Source organism: Megachile rotundata, chromosome 16 (assembly GCF_050947335.1).
Source record: "Megachile rotundata isolate GNS110a chromosome 16, iyMegRotu1, whole genome shotgun sequence".
NCBI lineage: Eukaryota > Metazoa > Arthropoda > Insecta > Hymenoptera > Megachilidae > Megachile > Megachile rotundata.
This window is the reverse complement of record NC_134998.1, coordinates 2,607,759-2,626,217: the sequence shown is the minus strand read 5'-3', so window position 1 is coordinate 2,626,217 and position 18,459 is coordinate 2,607,759. Positions and strand designations below refer to the sequence as shown.

The 18,459-nt window shown below is 30.4% G+C and overlaps 4 protein-coding genes and 1 long non-coding RNA gene across 7 annotated transcripts in view; 2 read left to right on the top strand and 3 right to left on the bottom strand.

Moving 5' to 3' along the window:
* ssh (Protein phosphatase Slingshot) overlaps positions 1-6,344 on the bottom strand; it is a 163,079-nt gene extending 156,735 nt beyond the window's left edge. For both annotated transcript variants that reach the window (XM_012283647.2, XM_012283649.2), the window contains exon 1: positions 6,112-6,344. In XM_012283647.2, the coding sequence (XP_012139037.1) occupies positions 6,112-6,168 (57 nt within the window). In that variant the 5' untranslated portion in view covers positions 6,169-6,344. The remainder of the gene's footprint in view (positions 1-6,111) is intronic.
* On the top strand, positions 839-3,566 carry LOC143266030 (uncharacterized). Its single transcript, XR_013041010.1, has 4 exons — positions 839-1,192; positions 2,264-2,422; positions 3,105-3,196; positions 3,272-3,566. It is a non-coding gene; the product is annotated as an uncharacterized LOC143266030 (long non-coding RNA).
* A 620-nt stretch (positions 6,345-6,964) lies between the features above and the next one.
* Sbds (SBDS ribosome maturation factor) lies at positions 6,965-8,124 on the top strand. The gene is made up of 2 exons (XM_003702569.3): positions 6,965-7,292; positions 7,479-8,124. Exons 1-2 carry the CDS (start codon positions 7,162-7,164, stop codon positions 8,104-8,106), a joined length of 759 nt encoding a protein of 252 aa, XP_003702617.1. The 5' UTR covers positions 6,965-7,161; the 3' UTR covers positions 8,107-8,124.
* On the bottom strand, positions 8,114-10,456 carry LOC100880565 (corrinoid adenosyltransferase MMAB). The gene is made up of 3 exons (XM_012283656.2): positions 10,050-10,456; positions 9,085-9,460; positions 8,114-9,010 (listed from the first exon to the last, which is right to left on the bottom strand). The coding sequence occupies exons 1-3, from the start codon at positions 10,124-10,126 to the stop codon at positions 8,777-8,779; spliced, it is 687 nt and encodes a 228-aa protein (XP_012139046.1). The 5' UTR covers positions 10,127-10,456; the 3' UTR covers positions 8,114-8,776.
* Positions 10,457-11,062: 606 nt separating this feature from the next.
* Als2 (Amyotrophic lateral sclerosis 2) lies at positions 11,063-18,426 on the bottom strand. 2 transcript variants are annotated; one of them, XR_013041154.1, is made up of 14 exons: positions 17,750-18,426; positions 16,313-17,641; positions 15,654-16,220; positions 15,071-15,440; positions 14,793-14,994; positions 14,342-14,522; positions 14,057-14,223; positions 13,826-13,935; positions 13,539-13,750; positions 12,921-13,478; positions 12,676-12,852; positions 12,473-12,604; positions 12,193-12,375; positions 11,063-12,126 (listed from the first exon to the last, which is right to left on the bottom strand). XR_013041154.1 is itself a non-coding variant. In XM_003702572.3 (14 exons), the coding sequence occupies exons 1-14, from the start codon at positions 18,088-18,090 to the stop codon at positions 12,079-12,081; spliced, it is 4,614 nt and encodes a 1,537-aa protein (XP_003702620.1). In that variant the 5' UTR covers positions 18,091-18,426; the 3' UTR covers positions 11,063-12,078. The 2 variants fall into 2 exon arrangements, 1 of the variants encoding a protein (XP_003702620.1); XM_003702572.3 differs by having other exon boundaries at positions 12,436-12,604.
* Positions 18,427-18,459: the final 33 nt, after the last annotated feature.

Here is an 18,459-nt window from a genome sequence, read left to right as displayed (position 1 = left end):
TAGTAGAACAGTAATAAGTGGTATGGTGTAACAGTAACAACAGTGTAGAAAAATAGTAGGTTAATGAAGTAGTAACGTGATGAATAGAACAGCAGAATAGAACAGTATTATTGTGTTTGCATAATAAAGGTAATAGAACAGCAATATAATATTCTAATAATAGAGGGTGTCTCACATTTAGTGCAGGTTCCGGAAATGAGGGGTAGCTGACGCGATTCTGAATAAGATTTCCCTTTGCAAAAATAGGGTTTGAAGCTTCGTTTTTGAATTATGAAACAAAAACACGGGCCAATCAGAGCGCGAGGATTACGCATGCGCAGACACGAGAACGACAGCTTCAGACCTAGTAACTGAGCGCGCGTAATACTCTTGCTCTGATTGGTCCGCGTTTTTACTTAATAATTCAAAAACGAAGCTTCAAACCCCATTTTTGCAAAGGGAAATCTTATTCAGAATCATGTCAGCTGCCCCCCATTTCAGGGACCTACACTAATTGTGAGACACTCTGTATAATGAAATCGTAGTGGAGCAGTATAACAAAACATGCAACTCCGAATTCTAATTTCAAGCTCCCAAATACTTAACCCAAATAATAGATATCTTAATATCATAATCAGTGATCACAGTCGAGACCAAAAAACATTCCATCGCCACATTTAACTCATTTAATTATTTAACATTTTATATTAATATTGATCAATTTAAAAATACAACATTGCGAAACAGGTTCAGCACGAAGAAGTATATATTTCTGTAAATGTTCTTAATCACTTGTAATAGATACCCACGAAAATGTCCCACGTTTATCTAACACCCGGTATTCTCGAATTTCCCGAGGGAATTCATCGTGCACGGACATGAAACAGCAGCCGCTATTAATGCCGCGGCGCAATATTCCATTCCCGGCTGTATGTTCGGCCTTAAAATAGAAGCTTTAGTCTGTTGAAAAGAAGACCACGGGGCACGACGACGCACAGAACCCTGGCTTTTTTAATCGCGACTTTCAAGGCGAATCGTACTCGCGACGATGCCGATGTACGCCACGTGCTCTTAACCCATTCGAGGCCAAGGGTCTCGTTATACGACGATCCACCGGAGTTGCAATTTTTTTTTCTACTTGTATCGTGTTTCTCTCGTTATTATGGCACGCACACTCCGGTGCAACGTAGACTTCCTTCAAACAGGAAAACACGTAAATTTGACAATTATTCTATTCTCAAATATGTATCCATTCTGCTAAGTTCTTAAGTTCACAAATTTTCGGATTTTCAAATTTCCATTACTTTCAAAAATTTTCAAATTCGTAGAATTGTAAATTTACAAATTCCCAAATTTTACAAATTTTCAAGATTTCTGATTTTTAAATACCCGAATAATTTGAAGACTCCAAATCCTTAGGTCTCTAAATCGCTAGATACCATAGATCCTTGAATCCCTAGACCTCTAAATTTCTAAGCTCATACATGTACCTAACTTTCCAAATCTTAAAATTTGTAGATAAACAAATTCCTAGATTCCAAAATTCTTAATTGTTCAAATTCCTAGAATCATGAATTCCTAGATTCCAAAATCGTTAGATCCCCAAACCTCTAGATTCGAAAATCCCTAGATTCGAAAAATCTACATCCCTAAATTCCTACATATACAAATTCCTAAATCCCTAAATCTCTAGGTCCCAAAATCCCTAGATTCTCAAATCACTAAATCAGCAAATACCTAGATTCGAAAATTCTACATCCCCATATCCCTAAATCCAAAAATCCCTAAATTTCTACATCTCTATATTAGAAAATTACTAGATTTCCAAATCCCTAGATTCGCAAATTCTACATCTCCAAATCCCTACATACAGAAATCCCTAGATCCCTAAATCCCTAGATTCCAAAATGCCTAGTTCCCCAAAACTACAGGTTCGCAAATTCCCTATATCCCTAGACCTTCAAATCCCTAGATTTGCAAATTCCTCGAGCCTCGAATCTCTAGATACTAAAATTCCTAGATCCCAAGCCTTTGGTTTACAAATACATAGATCCCCAAATTCCTACATTTCAAAATCCCTCAATCTGGATTTCCATTCTGCCGTTTTTCGGTTTACCTTTAAAGCATATATGAATTACTCGTACTGTTTGATATCAATAAGGAAAATAGTAGTTTTAATCTGTGCACACCTTTTTTTATCGTATGAGCTTTATGCGGTCTTATCTCGCTGACAACCTTTTAAGTACCGACTGATAATATCAATTTCATTATGAAACGAACATAGTGTGTTATTGATCACGATCGACGGTGCAAAATTGTACCTACAATGCACATCGTGCGTCAATTAAATTAAATAGGATGTAACACATACGATATGTAGGTTACAAGAATAAATAGTACATGGATATACCATTAACTCCTTGCCGTATGATTAGTTTGTCAGGTGCGTCAGTCAGAAATAACTATTAACTACAATAGTATTAAAATCATTAAAGAAAGTCAAAATGTTGTGACTATTTTATATTCAACGGTCTTTAACTAAGGTGAAGTGGGGTAAGTTCGTAAACGGGACAAGTGCGTATACAGGCTATTTTTATTACAATATGAGCGAAATTTCTCCATTTAGTATGTTTGTTTTGTTTTGTATGCTTCCTTGTTTTGTTTCGCTATATCCCCTTTTATATTTCAGCTAAGAGTACTTGTCTGCAGTATAGAGTACTTGCATAATGCAGTAAAAAGCATTTTATAGCAGATTTCTTAATAATTCCGCTCTTGCCCCATTGCACATGAAATAAAGTTTCACAGTATTTAATTTCAAGTTACGCTCTTACCCCATTTTCGGGGAAAGTGCAGAGTTGTCGACATTTTAAACAATTTCCTATCAAAATCAAAATGTACGAGGAAAATTAAGGTGCTAGTTAATATTAATTAAATAGTAGTAATTGTGCAAAGAGTTCGATATCGACAGCGTTAAGTATTTACATAGCAGACTGAAAATACTCATGTTTAAATACCAACTTTACAAAAACCAGTCTGCACTTACCCCACTTCACCTTATACAAATTATAATTGCTCTTGAACTTCAAATTTGAATGTATTAAATATTCAAGCAAGATTTGTCGCAGGTGAATCGTAAGTAACGTTGTGAGACGCATCGTCAGCTACAAAATAATGTAACGTGTGTTACAATGTATAATGCGTATTCCTGCAGAACTCAGTATGTAACTAATTATATTAAGCACTGTAGGACACACCTGGTGCGTCTTCGCTTACATGGAATAAATTATTTCAGGACACGCTTGGTGCGTTATCGATTAAAATGCAATAGACAATTTATGAAGCACATGGAATGAATACTAAATATTAAAAAACAGATGTGCTGTATGATGGAATGAGCAGCTACTACAAGACACATAAAATATGTTATTGAAAACAACTGATAATTATTACAAGACATATTGCGCGACGATGAACGCATTGGGAAAACAATGGAAAATACAAATGGTTCTTTATCAATCACGATTCATAACCAGCGCAAAATGTGTCCAATACAACGTCAATTATATTTTCGAATTCTCGAATTTGAAAAATTCTCAAACTTTCAAGTTTTCAAATTTCCATATTTTGAAGTTATCAAATTTTCAAATTTGTAAATTGCGACATTCCTGAAAGTTTTTATTTCTATTTTCCTCAGTTTTTAAGGACTTAAATTAATTCATAAATGAATTAAATGAATTAATTTCCAAAATTTTGAAATTTGTCAAATTCTAAATTTCTAAATCTCAAACTCTACATTTTGAAATTTCAAAATCTCCAAATTTTCCACAAATCTCTGTATTTCCAAAAATTTGAGGGTTACAAATTTTGAAAAATTTCTAAATCTACAAATTTTTGTTTCAAAATCAGTTCACAAAAAATTCAGTTTTCAAAGTTTTCAGTTTTGTAAGAATTTCAAAGTATTTAAATTCCCAGATTTTTAAGTTCCCAAATTTTCAATTTACAAATCACAAATTCCCACATTTTCAAATTTCTAAATTTTCAATTCTCAAATCTCCAATTCCAATATTTTCAAATTTCTAAATTTTCAATTCTCAAATCTCCAAATTCCCACATTTTCAAATTTTTAAATTTCCAATTCTCCGATTTCCAAAATTCCAAATTTTAAAATGTCCAAAATCGAATTTCTAACTCCATAAGAATCGTATCAATTCTCGAGATCTGGCGTCTGCAAGTAAAAAGGCCACGAGGGGGGAAGAAAAACCGATAATTTCCAAGGTTGACGCTTGTTTCAGTTGATCAAGTTTGTAAGCAAAGAAGGCTTGGCGCGTTGCTTCTTTGCCATGTGGAGAATGCTAGGGCGCGGATGAACTCCATATCTGGATAAACTGGCTTTGATGCGCAAGAAACACCACTTGCAATCTCTTTTTTCACATGAATAAAGTATTATTACGTACAGGGTGTTTTCTGACTGGTGTAAGAACACCGATCGATCGAGTCATTGAATTAGTAAAAATATTTTATTTGCTTATATTGCATATATTGCATATAAAAAAATACTAGTTATATTGCATATGTATCAGTCGTACAATATCGTCCTTAGAAACAAGCAGTGGCATTATCGACATCATTATCGATAAATATGGTCGCCATATTGTTATCGACATATCGATAAGATGAACAATGTCGAAATTGACCGAAGTAGTGAATACCCAAATTTTCTACAAATCTTCAAATTTGTAAATAACCAAAAATTGCTAAGTACTGAAAATCATTTTTAAATTCATTTAAAAATCTCTAAAATGTTCTCTTTAAATCCTATGTACGGATAGTATACGTATGAATATAAAGATCTACATATCTAGAAATATAGGGATTTAGAAATCTAGAAATCTAATGATTTAGAAATCTAAAGATACATGGGTGTTTACAAATATGTATACATGTCAATATAATATACATAATAACATTGGTGAAGCTCTATGAAAATTCAGAATTAGTTTATTTCTATTAGAATTTCAACAATTTATTTACAACTGATCACCTATTTAAAGTTTAAATTTCTCGCGGCTTTGGCCACCTATCGCAGTAAACGAAAATTGTGAACAATTTGGAAGCAATGTCTTTAGTAAAATCATTCGACCGATCGGAGAAAACATAAGTATGTACATACTAGTCACAGCACTCGTTCACAGAACTACAGCTACGCTGGAAACCACGTGTTCCTTTCGCTCTCTTTTTCAACTCTCTTCTTTCATCGAAGAGCGCGAACCGAGTGTGGTTAACAACATCGCGACGTCACCGAGTCCAATGCACGCAACGTGTGCACAAACAATCGGTAACACCGCCACCACGCTTTCGAGCGTTGGCAAATTTACCAGAAAAAACGCGAAAATTCGTTCACTCTTTCCCTATTACTATGATCATTACATATTCCGTTTCCTGTCACCTGATCATAATTTATTCGCTTTTAGCAAAACTGTAAAAACGGAACGATCAATTTCCGTGAGGAATTCAGATGATTTTGCGAATTATGAATGGAAAAAAATTCACGGAGAAAGCGTTTAGTTCGAAAGAACGGTGTATACGATTCTATTTAATATCTTTTATCAACGATTCATCCTACATACGCGATCGCGCCTACAGAACCATGCAAAGTGAAAGATAATAGTCATCGTAACAACTCATGCATATAATAAATCATCTCGTATAATAAATAACCTGAATTATCTTTCTGCAAGAGATAAACGATAATATAAAAAATACTTTTAAATGGATTAGATAAAGAACGACTAATGATTAACCGCGTGCGCCCTACGAGTTATATTTTACTATCGTGACAGAGAAATGTCAACACGAATCTTTGTTTACTATGGTCACGGAAAATTCGCGGCCACGAGTTTGATTCATTCACTGTCACACGGTACAGGGAATTTTGAATTTTCACGATTGCCTTTCTCGATTGACTGTCAATACACCAAATACGAAATGACTATATGAACATTGTCCAGTTGTTTACAATATGTCTCAACTACGGTAATGGACACGGTGTCAAAAGTGAATTTTAAAATAACGCGTTTCTAACTACAATTGACAGTAGGTATCGACAAAGCGACACAAAGCAAGAAAACTCACCGAACTCTGCGGGGAATTAGACACACTTGGAGACCGCTGTACGGTGACCAATGCCATGATAAGGATCTCCCACGTTGTTAAAATGTTGAAGGTAACACTCACTGTCACTATCCACACGCGTAAAAACAATCGGATCGTTTGAACCACGAAAAAACGATCATTTTTCACGCACTTCTAACGGCATCACGCTCGCCGCCGCCATGTTCGATACAGTCTAACGTAGCGGGCAATCTGCGCATGCGCATAACCACGGCGTGCGCATACCGCGATTCTGCTTATCGTACAATGACGTCATTACTATACTTTTTCCCGCGTTAATTTTTTAAATTTGCGAAATGTAATTGAAATAATTAATTATAAAGTTTTAGTTGTGTATTATTGTAATTATCCGAAAAAAGTTATTTTTGGCTATGAATTTAATGTATCAAATATGTCAAATTTTATTACATTATAAAAAAATCGCATAACTTTGAATAAATGTAACGTGTTTTATTATTGGTACAATTAAAATAAAAACTATTTAGGGAGATATATTTATGGCTTTAAATTTATAATTTTTTTTTAATTAAAAATGATTACGTAACTATAAATGGTATATGTTTGTATATAAATATAATTGTTACATCGATTGTAACTGAAATCGATGATCGCATAAATATAAATCAAGCATATGCGATTAAATATATTTGTATTTGTTTATAAATTATTTTGTTTTTTGATTTCTACATTTTATTCTATTTTTAAACATTCTATGTGAAGAAATTAACCGAAACAGATAATTTAAAAGACAATTGCAGTAAAAGAAAATCTAAATACATAAAAAAGCCACGAAATATTCAAAATTTATCGATAATACAAAGGAAGATGGATGTTTCAGCGATTCGATTATAAATCGAGAGTTCGAAATCGTTCGCAACTCTGTGCTTTCGACTTATAAAAATATGTAAGATATACAGTATAAATTTTACAACAATTGTGCGTAATTTTGCGAAGTGCATATTATATTTTCTTAAAAAAATATTAGTGTTATAAGTACATTTACTATTAAAAATGTCGAAAATTTTCACACCAACGAATCAAATAAGATTAACCAACGTTGCAGTAGTTCGTATGAAAAAAGCAGGAAAACGATTTGAGATTGCTTGTTATAGGAACAAAGTAGTTTCATGGAGGAATAAACTGTAAGTCTTTGACAGTCCATCAAAATGACAACGTATATTACTTAATAAATGTCGTTTCAACACATAACCTACAAATTTTATTTTGTCTTCTTGACGTATTCTGTCAAAAAGACATTTCAATCTCTTTTTATGACCAATACGATTCTAAAATTATTTAATAATTGTGATGACGATATTACATTTCAGAGAAAAAGATATTGATGAAGTCTTACAGACACACACAGTATTTATAAATGTTTCAAAAGGTCAGGTAGCAAAGAAAGAAGATCTCGTAAAAGCTTTCGGTACAGACAATCCAACAGAAATTTGTAAGGAGATCTTAACAAAAGGCGAACTCCAAGTTTCTGATAAGGAAAGACATTCTGCATTAGATTCGATGTTCAAAGACATTGCAACAACTGTTGCCGATAAATGTGTTAATCCAGAAACTAAACGTCCATATCCAGTAACTATGATAGAGAAAGCTATGAAAGATGTGCATTTTTCTGTAAAGCCCAATCGAAATGCAAAACAACAAGCATTAGATGTAATTCCACAACTAAAAGCTATAATGCCATTAGAAAGAGCTCAGATGAGGCTCAGAGTCTTGGTTTCAGGCAAAGAGGCCAAAAAATTAAGGGATAAAATAATTAAATTAATAACAAAGATAGAAACAGAAGAATGGGATAATGGAACCTTAGATTTAATTTGTTTAATTGATCCTGGTCATTATAGAGAAATAAGTGAATTAGTTAGATCTGAAACAAAAGGGTCTGGACTATTGGAATTACTTAATTTAAAGGAAGTTGTTGAAGGCGATGAAGTTTTAGAATAAATAATGATTTGAACTGAATGTTATTTTAATCATTATAATTTTGCAGTCATTTAATACAATTTAATACATCAGCTTTTCTGCGTTTTACTGCCATGTTGAAGGCTACACATTTATTTACAACAATATTTCTTTCATAAATATTTTTCTATCATACATTCGGTACAAAATGTTGAATTTCTATTTAACGAATTGTTACCATATGCATAAGCAGTATAACTGTAAATTATTTATAACATGTTTAGGTATGTTATTTAATAAATCATCAAAAGAAATTTAGTTAAATTATGTATAATTATTTACCAAAAGTAACTAAACATTCTTTTAATTATAATCGTTCCACATAACAATACCTCAAAGAACAAGATATATCTGTTGTATTTTAAGATCATATCTTATCATTATACTTTATTAGAAACTTTGAATTACTTAATATGGTCTGTAATTACTATGTACATTTTTAATACAAATAATACAATACAATCAATAATTGATGCATAACTTGATTAAAAAATATTTACAACATGTTTATATTTTCAAAGCATAACAATATACATAGATATTACTGTAGAATTTCTCCATACAGTTTTTGGCTGTTTGCAAATGCTAGCGTTTATCTAAAAAAGATATTGAAAAATGGCATTCTATGGATTCTTCTGACACAGCTTATATTTTAATTTGTTTCGTTTTTTTCAACTTCTCCTCTAGGAATATATATGTTTTCTGTACGTTGATCACATTTGGCTGCAATTCGCGATGTTGTTAATAGGAAGTTTTGTAATTTATTTAAATATATTTGTGCTTCTTTATTTACTGAACCATCTTGAACCAAAGTTGCAACATTTCTCTCTACGCGTCTACATATTGCTTTAGCTGAATGCAGTGTGGAACAAGCTTTGCCACCACCCTAATACGAATACATAGAATCAAATAAAGATAAATTATTTAATAAAATAGAAAGTAGATGTAATTTATTTTTACCGGAATAATGTAAGTTTCTTGAGGAGGTAATTGATTTGCATACTCTGCTATCCATTCTTCCAAATCACTAATGTGTTTACTTTCAAATGATTTGCATTTCCCAGGTATTGATTTTGATATAGCATGACTCAAATCAAATAAGATCATCTGTATCCTTTTTAACTTATCAACATAAGGGTGTTCAACTTTGCTATCAGTTGCAAATTCTCTTGCCAGTCCTATCTGCGCTAATAACTCTTCAGTAGAAACAAGAGCATTAAATGTTGTATCATTTTGTGAACTGAAATCTATTTCTGCATTTGGTATCTGTAAATCGTCATCTTTAATGGAAACATCTACCCTTTTTGTTACCTTTGGTGCTGAACTACTGCTGTTACTGTAAAATACATTATATAGATATAAGTAAAAGCAATATAAAATATTATAAATTCAAAGCGATAAATTAATTTTTTATAACATTGAATAATTTATTAATTCAACTTAAGATAATACGTAATTTGTTAAGTATAAAAATAATTTAAAACTTATTTTACTATATACAAATTTCTTTGAAAATTGTAATAACAAATTTATAAATTTCTTGTACCTTTTTTATGTATAATATGAAGCAACATCTATTTCTTGAATTATAATTAACTTTACATACCAAGAATCGAATTAGAAAACAAATAATTTTTTCATAAAAATTAAGATGATGCATTATCTTATGGTACAGTCAATTAATAATCTACTACGAAAATAATAAAATACCGGTAAATTAACATTTATGACATGTTAGTTTAAACTGAAATAATAGTTTTATTCGTTTTAGTTTCGTGTATTTATGAATAAAAATAAAATACAGAAATGTAGCAAAACGTATAATTATAAAATTGATATTCTATATTCTAATATTAATCTCAGGTATTACAAGGTATTACTAGAAATATAAAATAAGATTTAGGTTATATGTTCTCATCATATACCTATTTCTAAAAGATGACCGTAATCCGACTTTATACACCAAAAGGGGCTTTTTCCATACACTTCTAATTACTTCCATATTTATGACAATCAAATTTAAACGTAATTGTGTAAATATTCTCCTTTTAAACGTACAGTTTTAGACGAAAGAAGTGTAACGATACAATCGCTACCTTGCTTCGCGATCATGCTGTTACCTAAAATCTGCGCATCACGATTTGTATTATTAAATTAAAAAGTTTTTACAAAAACATGTTACAAATAATTTATATATTTATGAACAAGTAAACACGTTCTAAATTTAAAAATTGCTTTTAACTTCGAAGAAAGTAAGTAAACCAGCATCTGATACACAGCATCACAATTTCATTATCTGGTATGTGTTTCACTTATATGATGTAATTCAACTTTTGGTAACGTCATTCATGTTTCTAAATGAATTTTTATCAATTGTGACGTAATTAAAAATTATACAAAAATTTTTATTTACAATTTCAATGACGCGTTAAACGTAATCTGAATCGTTTATAAATGGTATTATTTACCATAAAATGTGTTATTTAACAAGTTTATGAAGTAATTCAGATTTAATATTAAGTTTTTAATATGTAAATAAAGTGGAATAAAATTGAAAGGAATTTATTTTTTATTTTATTTAAAGTTACTTAATTTAAAAATAGATAATTAATTTAGTTTTTCTTTATCTACTTACATGATTTTCTGAAAAAGTAGATTTTTTAATATGATAATATGGTTTGTAAGAAGTAACTATAGATCTAACAAATGGTCTAATTTTTATTTTTTAATATATTCTATATATTTTAATATATCTTATAATTAACAATTTATTTTCAATTTTCCATTATATGTATTACATATAAGAAAAGCAATATTTGAACCTTTTATAGGTTTACCTTTCTAATCAATACTTATATTCTTACCTTTTAAAAATATATTTCTATGACAAATAATTTGATATGTTTTTAAGTTAAGGTTTAATGATTAAATACAATGCTTAATATTAAATATAGTATATTCACTATTTCATTGTGTATAATTTTGTTTATCCAGTACATATACTTGAAAGTTACATAAAACAAGTATGGGGACATTTAATTTGTACATACAATATATTAACACAAAATTCTAATCATACACATTCATATGGCATTTAATTTTATGATATTGCACAGAATATCACAATATTGTTATTATAACATAACTATATTACATGTTTTCCAATTTTTAATTAATATTTATTAAATGCAATTGTTTATATCATCATCTATATGGTGTTGAATTGTAATGCTGTTAAATAATATTTATGGCAGTAGATGAATTGAAGAGTTATATAACATTGCATACTAATTTGTGAACAGATGCAGAAAATGCTGTTTTTTATATAATTTAATATTTGTTATGTGCATTCAAGCATTTAAGTTTGAAAGCAAGTAGTACAGATGAAACAAGTGGTGACATTTAAAATTACAATAATAGACATTTGCCTATATTTAGTTTATAATATATGTATAGACAATGCAAATAAATAAATAAGCGTTTACGTTTTCTGTCTCAAAATCATATTGATATTATACTACAATAATATCAAAATAATGAAATAAATTAATATTCCGTTAATTTGAATGTACACATATATACACTGTACACTATTGTTTTCATAGAATAATTTGATATGCAAGTACTTCCACTACTTACTTATGATGTTATAATCTGACTTTATACGCAGTTAAATATAATTTAATATAGTTATGATTATAACTTACATAATTACAATAAATATCTTAAATTACTTTTAATAGTCATAATACACGAATATTTGTTTGATAATGTCTAATATTCGATTACATTACACTGCTTCAGTTAAATTTGAAGTTTTAAGTTACTTTTTTGTTGTATTATGCATGTTTATATAATTATTATTCATTTATTATTTTCAGATTTTCTCATAATATGAATTAAAACTTGTATCTTGTTACGTACTTTCGGAAATTTAGTTTTTTTTTTATACACTCAGTCACCCACATTAATCTTCTCTTGCAATATTTGATAGTAACTTGCCTAGAAGAGTTTACATATTTAAAAACTTTTATTCTTAAGTGGAGTTCAATAGATACAACGTCTAACCTTGAGAGTAGTAAACATAATGCCAAGTTCTCCATTTTGCAAATATGGTTCCATGAAGTCTTCTATAAAATGGATTTCACTGCCTAATTGCAGCACGCTAGCACGTACAACAACAAAACAGAAAACCGGAAACAATTCATCCATTGTCCACAAATATGAAGGACCCAATTGTTTTTGCACTGCCTATAATATGCAATGAAGTAATCAAAAAATAAGGAAATATGTAACAAAGTACTAACTTACTTGTGTCATTTGCTCAAATGTATTTCTAACGACTAACAATTTTTCTAACGGGGAAAACGTAGTTTTCAATTGCTGCAAAGTTTCTATGGCCTCACTAAAGTATGGTTCACTTTGATACGGTAATCCATTTTCATTTAAATTTATTACGTTTGCATTTTTCCAAAATTTCCTGAAATTTTATCAAAATATTGTAAATAAAATTAATAATTTTTACTTATTATTATTAACAACGTTACTAACTGGTCAATATCTAGAAAAGCCATTAATGTTATATCCGGTTGTTTATTCCATTTCATTAATCTTTCCCAATAGGCATCATCTTCTTTTTTATTATGTAAAGCATATAGAACAAAAAGCGCTGAATGTACTCGAGGTAATAATACCGGATGAAGTATTGCAGCAGCACTTATAACTTGGCTAAAAAAAAAAATGAATTAAAAAAGTACAGCATACATTAAAAATTAAAATTAATATTTAAGACATACCCTTCTTCACTATCTTCTGTCTCCAATATGTATTCTTTATCACCTCGTGGTAATGCCGGAAATAATAAAGTAACTATTTCATATATTCTTGAAGTAATACTGTGAAGTTCAGAAACAGCATGGCTAAGTAACAGAGGATGAACCCTTACACCACCGTAAGTAGCTGTGTACACAGTAGCAACTTCTGTTAAAAGAGCACCTAATGGGTGGTGTTGACTTTCAAAAGCTTTCACCAAATATTTATGAACGTCATTATAACTTTGAGTAGTAAGCTTGTCTCTTCCAAAGCAAGGGATTTTGTCTAATTCATCAGTTCCTTCGTTATTTTTTTCTGTACCAATTGAAGCAACAGTTAAAAGCTTTTTTCGTTGTAAAGATTTTTGACGTGATTTAGTTATTATACTGGCAACATTTTGCCAAACACGTTGAGTTTCTATTGATTTCTCATTATTACTAGTCACTTTTGAATTTGACTCAGGCACACCAAGTTGCTGATAACATTGTCTAAATATAGCCTTCCATTTCTGATCTGGTGATACACACAATTTACCAAATGACCTGTATTAAGAAAACATTTTAATCAAAATATAAACAATGATTGTTGGGTAATTTACTTACATTGGTTTTGAATCAGTTTGTATATTTCCACTAGCTTTGTTCATGTGTAATGTTGCAATAACTTTGACTCCTTCATTCCATGCACCATTCATATTACCTTCTAATCTATCACCACTTCGAAATGTTAATATGCCTTTTCCATAAAATATTCCAGCTGATTTAAATTCACCTTCATAATGAGTACCATCTTCAAATACCATAACTCCATGACCCTTTGTTCAAAAATATTTTACTTTTATTTTTCAAACTCATATTCATTAAGATTGAGAAAATATTTAATTATTTACCGTTAAAACGTCTTGCATGAAAACACCTTCATAATAAATGCCATCTAATGTTACAATTAAACCACAACCATGTTTCATACCATTACTCCATGAGCCCAAGTATTTTTCACCTACAATTGAAGTGCTATTTAATACTTATTTTTCTCCTATAATTGTATTGATAGATCTTTATATTCGTTGTAACAAATACTTAATTTTATTTTTATTTTTAAATATATTATAAAATTATACCTGTCATGATGTCATCCATAATTCCATATCCTTGTTTAACACCAGCAGCCCATTCTCCAATATATACAGATGCTACAGATGCCATAAAATGACCTTCTTTTTTAACTCCATGCCCATGAGGTAACCCATCTTTGAAATATCCTTCATAAAAGTCTCCATTGTTATATCTAGAATATTTTAGATACTATCTTCAATATCATATATTATACGTAATCTAATATTTAAAACCATTTAGGTATTTATAGTATCTAATATTTAAGACTAGTAGGTATTTAAAAAACTGACTTCATTGTTCCGTATCCATTCTGTTGACCATCTTTCCACTGTCCTTCATACACGCCCTGTGATGGAATTTCCATTTTTCCGGTACCATGAATAATACCTTTATGAAATTGTCCTACATAAATGCGTCCATCGGGCCATTCTAATTTTCCAGAACCATGTGGCTTACCACTCAACCATCGTCCTACAAAGTAAAATCTGTCATTTTATGTTCATAAGATTTTTTATCAATCTCTATTTCTCTGATTAACATTATATAATTTATAATTACAAAAAACTGATTACTATGATTACAGTAATTACAAACAAATCTCAATAACTTAAATGATCTTCAAAGTACAAATATTAGAAAAAGATATTTCCATTTTAGATTCATGATCTTATGATAAGTTAAAAACACAAAAAATAACATGAAATTTAGAATATATAATACTGTTACCAGTGACTTACGAACCAGTATACTTTGCATCTTTGAAAACACTGTGCTTTGTGAAAAGAAATGAGCTAGAACGTACTATTGGAGGTATATGTCCAATAACCCTTTGTAGACTACATTTTATAGCATTTTGTAAAGCGTATAACCATTCATTACGCTCAGAAGGCGTTGGAGTATATAACACAAATGTATCTTCTGGAGCTATCACTGATATAGCATTCTAGAAGATATGTGTACAAATTTTATATAACAGATATTAACAAACACTTCTTAAATTTTTACTTCATTTAACTTACTTGTACTGTCTCAGAATCAGGTAAAGGCTCTATCCATAATGTTTGAAGTGGATGTACTGTATGAGAAGTACCAGTAACATGAATAAATATATCCGTTAACAAAACAAACCAATGCGTAGAAAATCGTCCAGAATTAAGTATTGACAAAGGATGAGTTCGAGATTCTCTAATAAGTCTTCTGTCAGGAGATCTTAATAATTCTCCTAATTTACCAGAATTTTCCCAAAATACTTTGGTAGCTTCTGCTTCCTTCTGACGTTTCTCTTGTTCATCACATATTTGTTCCCATTTTATTAAAGCTTCCTGTAACCGTTCTACACCCATTCGTGTACCATTGCACTTTATTAAATTTAAAATCATGTTTTTATATCTACATAAGAACATAACTTTTGTTATTATATACAAGAAGATAGTAACTCAGTGACATATGTATGTAGTATTTATTGAAATAATTTCAATGTTTTTTAATTATTATGCTAAAGATAATTTTGAATTTTTTAAGACTAATTTTTTTTAAATTGTACTATTTCAAAACTTAATATAGTCTACTGTTATGTACATATTTATATTTATAAATATTTACCTATTTAATTTATGCAGTGGATGTTGTAATGCCATTGTGATAATAATTTCATTAGTAACTTTCTTAACTTCATTGCTTTTTAACTTTTCTATAAATAAATTTGTTATTACTTGTGGCACTTCAATTATTTTTGCAATATATGTAAATCCACTCAAAGAAATAACATCACATACTGCATTTAAGTAATATCTGTACACAGTAACATATTCTTCAACATTGGCAACAACTGTTACTTCATATGTTTCGCCAATATGATTAAAATAATCCCATAGACTAATAACATTCAAGGCACTGAAACTTAATAACTCTGTGTAACATCGACATAACGTCTCGTAAACATTTGATTCTTGCATAGCACCTCCTTTCTTTTGGAATGGTTTAATTAAATTTTTATAAACGATTAATATCTCTTCCAAGAAGATTTGATCGTTTATCAGATCCTCAGAAACATTTATTTCAGGTTCATTTATTACAGAGCAACAACTATATTCTCCTGAACTAAAAATTTGTCTTGGACTGCATTCCGTGTTTGTTTCAATGTTAAGTTGAAACATTTCTCCAGCTTTACTGAAACCATATTAACAATGTTAGTGAGCAGATAACATTAACTTGTGTTATTCTACTTTCCTATTTATAATGTTCATAACGAAACTATTTACCTAGATTGTCCAATAAAATATAGACCATGGTGCATCATGACTAAACTGTGAAAACTACCAGCAGCCATATCTTTAGCTCTCTCATTTAGACATAATTTAGTGGTGAACAATTGAGGTGCACTTTGGTGTGCACTTGGTTCCAATGTCACTTGCTTATGATTGTTTCTTCCCCAAGCAAAAACTCTTCCATCTAATGTCAAGGCAAGTACATGAAATGCACCACATGAAATTTTTCTAAGTCCAGTATTACTAAGTTTTGCTACTAATACTGGCCGTGAGCGTTTTATGATATCTCCAGTTCCTAATTGTCCATATTGCACATCGCCCCATGTCCATAATTCAGTAGATAGGATATTACTCCCAGCACGAGTTAATGTGTTAATCCTTTCATTTAAACCTTGTTGAGATAGTTCATGTTCTGAAGAACCAGTGCTAGATGACCAAGGAAATTCTTCACACCGTAAACTTAGCGCTAAACTAGTACCAGCAGGTTTTAAATACTCTTCTCCTTGTTCATCAAAATGTTCACCAATATCGTCTTTGAATTCATTTATATCTGAACTTCCACTCATGTGTCTTGATAACGTAACTACTTTACCACCTACATTTTTTACTCCTTCATATACTAAATTAGCTACATTAGATACATTTTGTTTAATTAATCTACTTGGTTTCTCAACATTTTCCAAGGGTATGTCTTCTTTCACACTTCCATAAGATGAAACCCAAGATAATTGCCTGGTTAAAAATTGTCTTGCAGCTTCAGTATTTATAAAAATAACATTCCTTTTTTCTTCTTTGTCTGAATCCACAGGATTACTAGAACATAACTCTCCATTTTCAATTACTTCAGAATGTTGCTCTTTTTTAACACCATCTATTGGTGAAATAGCATCTTGCTCTTTACTAGTAATTGATAAAGCACTAATAGAATTGGTTGATTGATCTTCACTAAATTGTTGTGCATGAAGTCCAGTTAGACAAGTATCTGATGATGTTAAGCTTGTAGGACTTAATAATACAGTATTTAGACACTGAGGACAAGAATTTACAAACACTTCTTCTTCCAACTCATTTTCACTATCAGTATCATCCTTTATGCCTTTTGTTGTTTTTCTAACAGCAACTACATTAAAATTAGAACCACATGCAACAGCAGATACAGTCCTACCTTCAAAAAATCTGACCCTTTTAGGTTCTATACTATTAATATCTATTTGTGACTGATTTCCGCTAGCCCAAAGTTGTCCACTTTCTGTCACAAAGAGTGCAGCTTGATCACTAACAGCTATCGATTTTACTTTAATATTTTCATTTTCTTGTTTATATCTGCAATAAAACAGTTTGTTTTAATAGATAACAAATAAATAAAAATTATTAATCTAATAAAAGTAAAGTACTACGATTTAAAAAAACATGCTATAAATCAAAACTTACCCATGCCTACAACATTTAACTTCTTCTTTTAGAACTATTGTATCTACTAAGCTCATATCTTGAGGATTTACTTTCAATACATGTCCATTATTATCTACGATAAATAAATAATCCGAATTGGATGCTATGTCAACAACTTCAAATTGAGCTCTTTTGAAAACCAATGTCGGAGGGCTATTTTCTAAAACCGATACCTCACCATAATATAAATTATTAGTGGTAGTTGCTACAAAAATGTGATCTTTAATTGCAACCAATCTACAAATGATGCCATTTGGTTTATCTCCAAAAGTATATGACAATTTGTCAACACCTCTCCACAAGTGCATGTGTTTCTCCATTTTGTGGAATGTTTGACAGATAAAGCAGTGAGCATAACCTATGGGTATTTAATTTTTTTTACAATGATACTTTTGATTAACGCTTTTGTCATGTGATTTTCGATTGGATTTCTTTCACTGAACTTTTCTGCAAGAGTACTTGAGGGAATTTACATACTGACATGATTAAACCAACAACTTCCTTATTACAGCCTTCATTACCCTTTCGGCATTTCCCGCGAGGCTGTAATGGGCTGTAACTGATACTCCAATACATGATATCAGTTGTCACATGATTGTTTCACTAGATGCAAAAAAGGAGAGGGGATAGATTTTATCATCAAATGAAATATAAGTGTAGTTTTCAATGGTGCTATTGGAATGATTAAT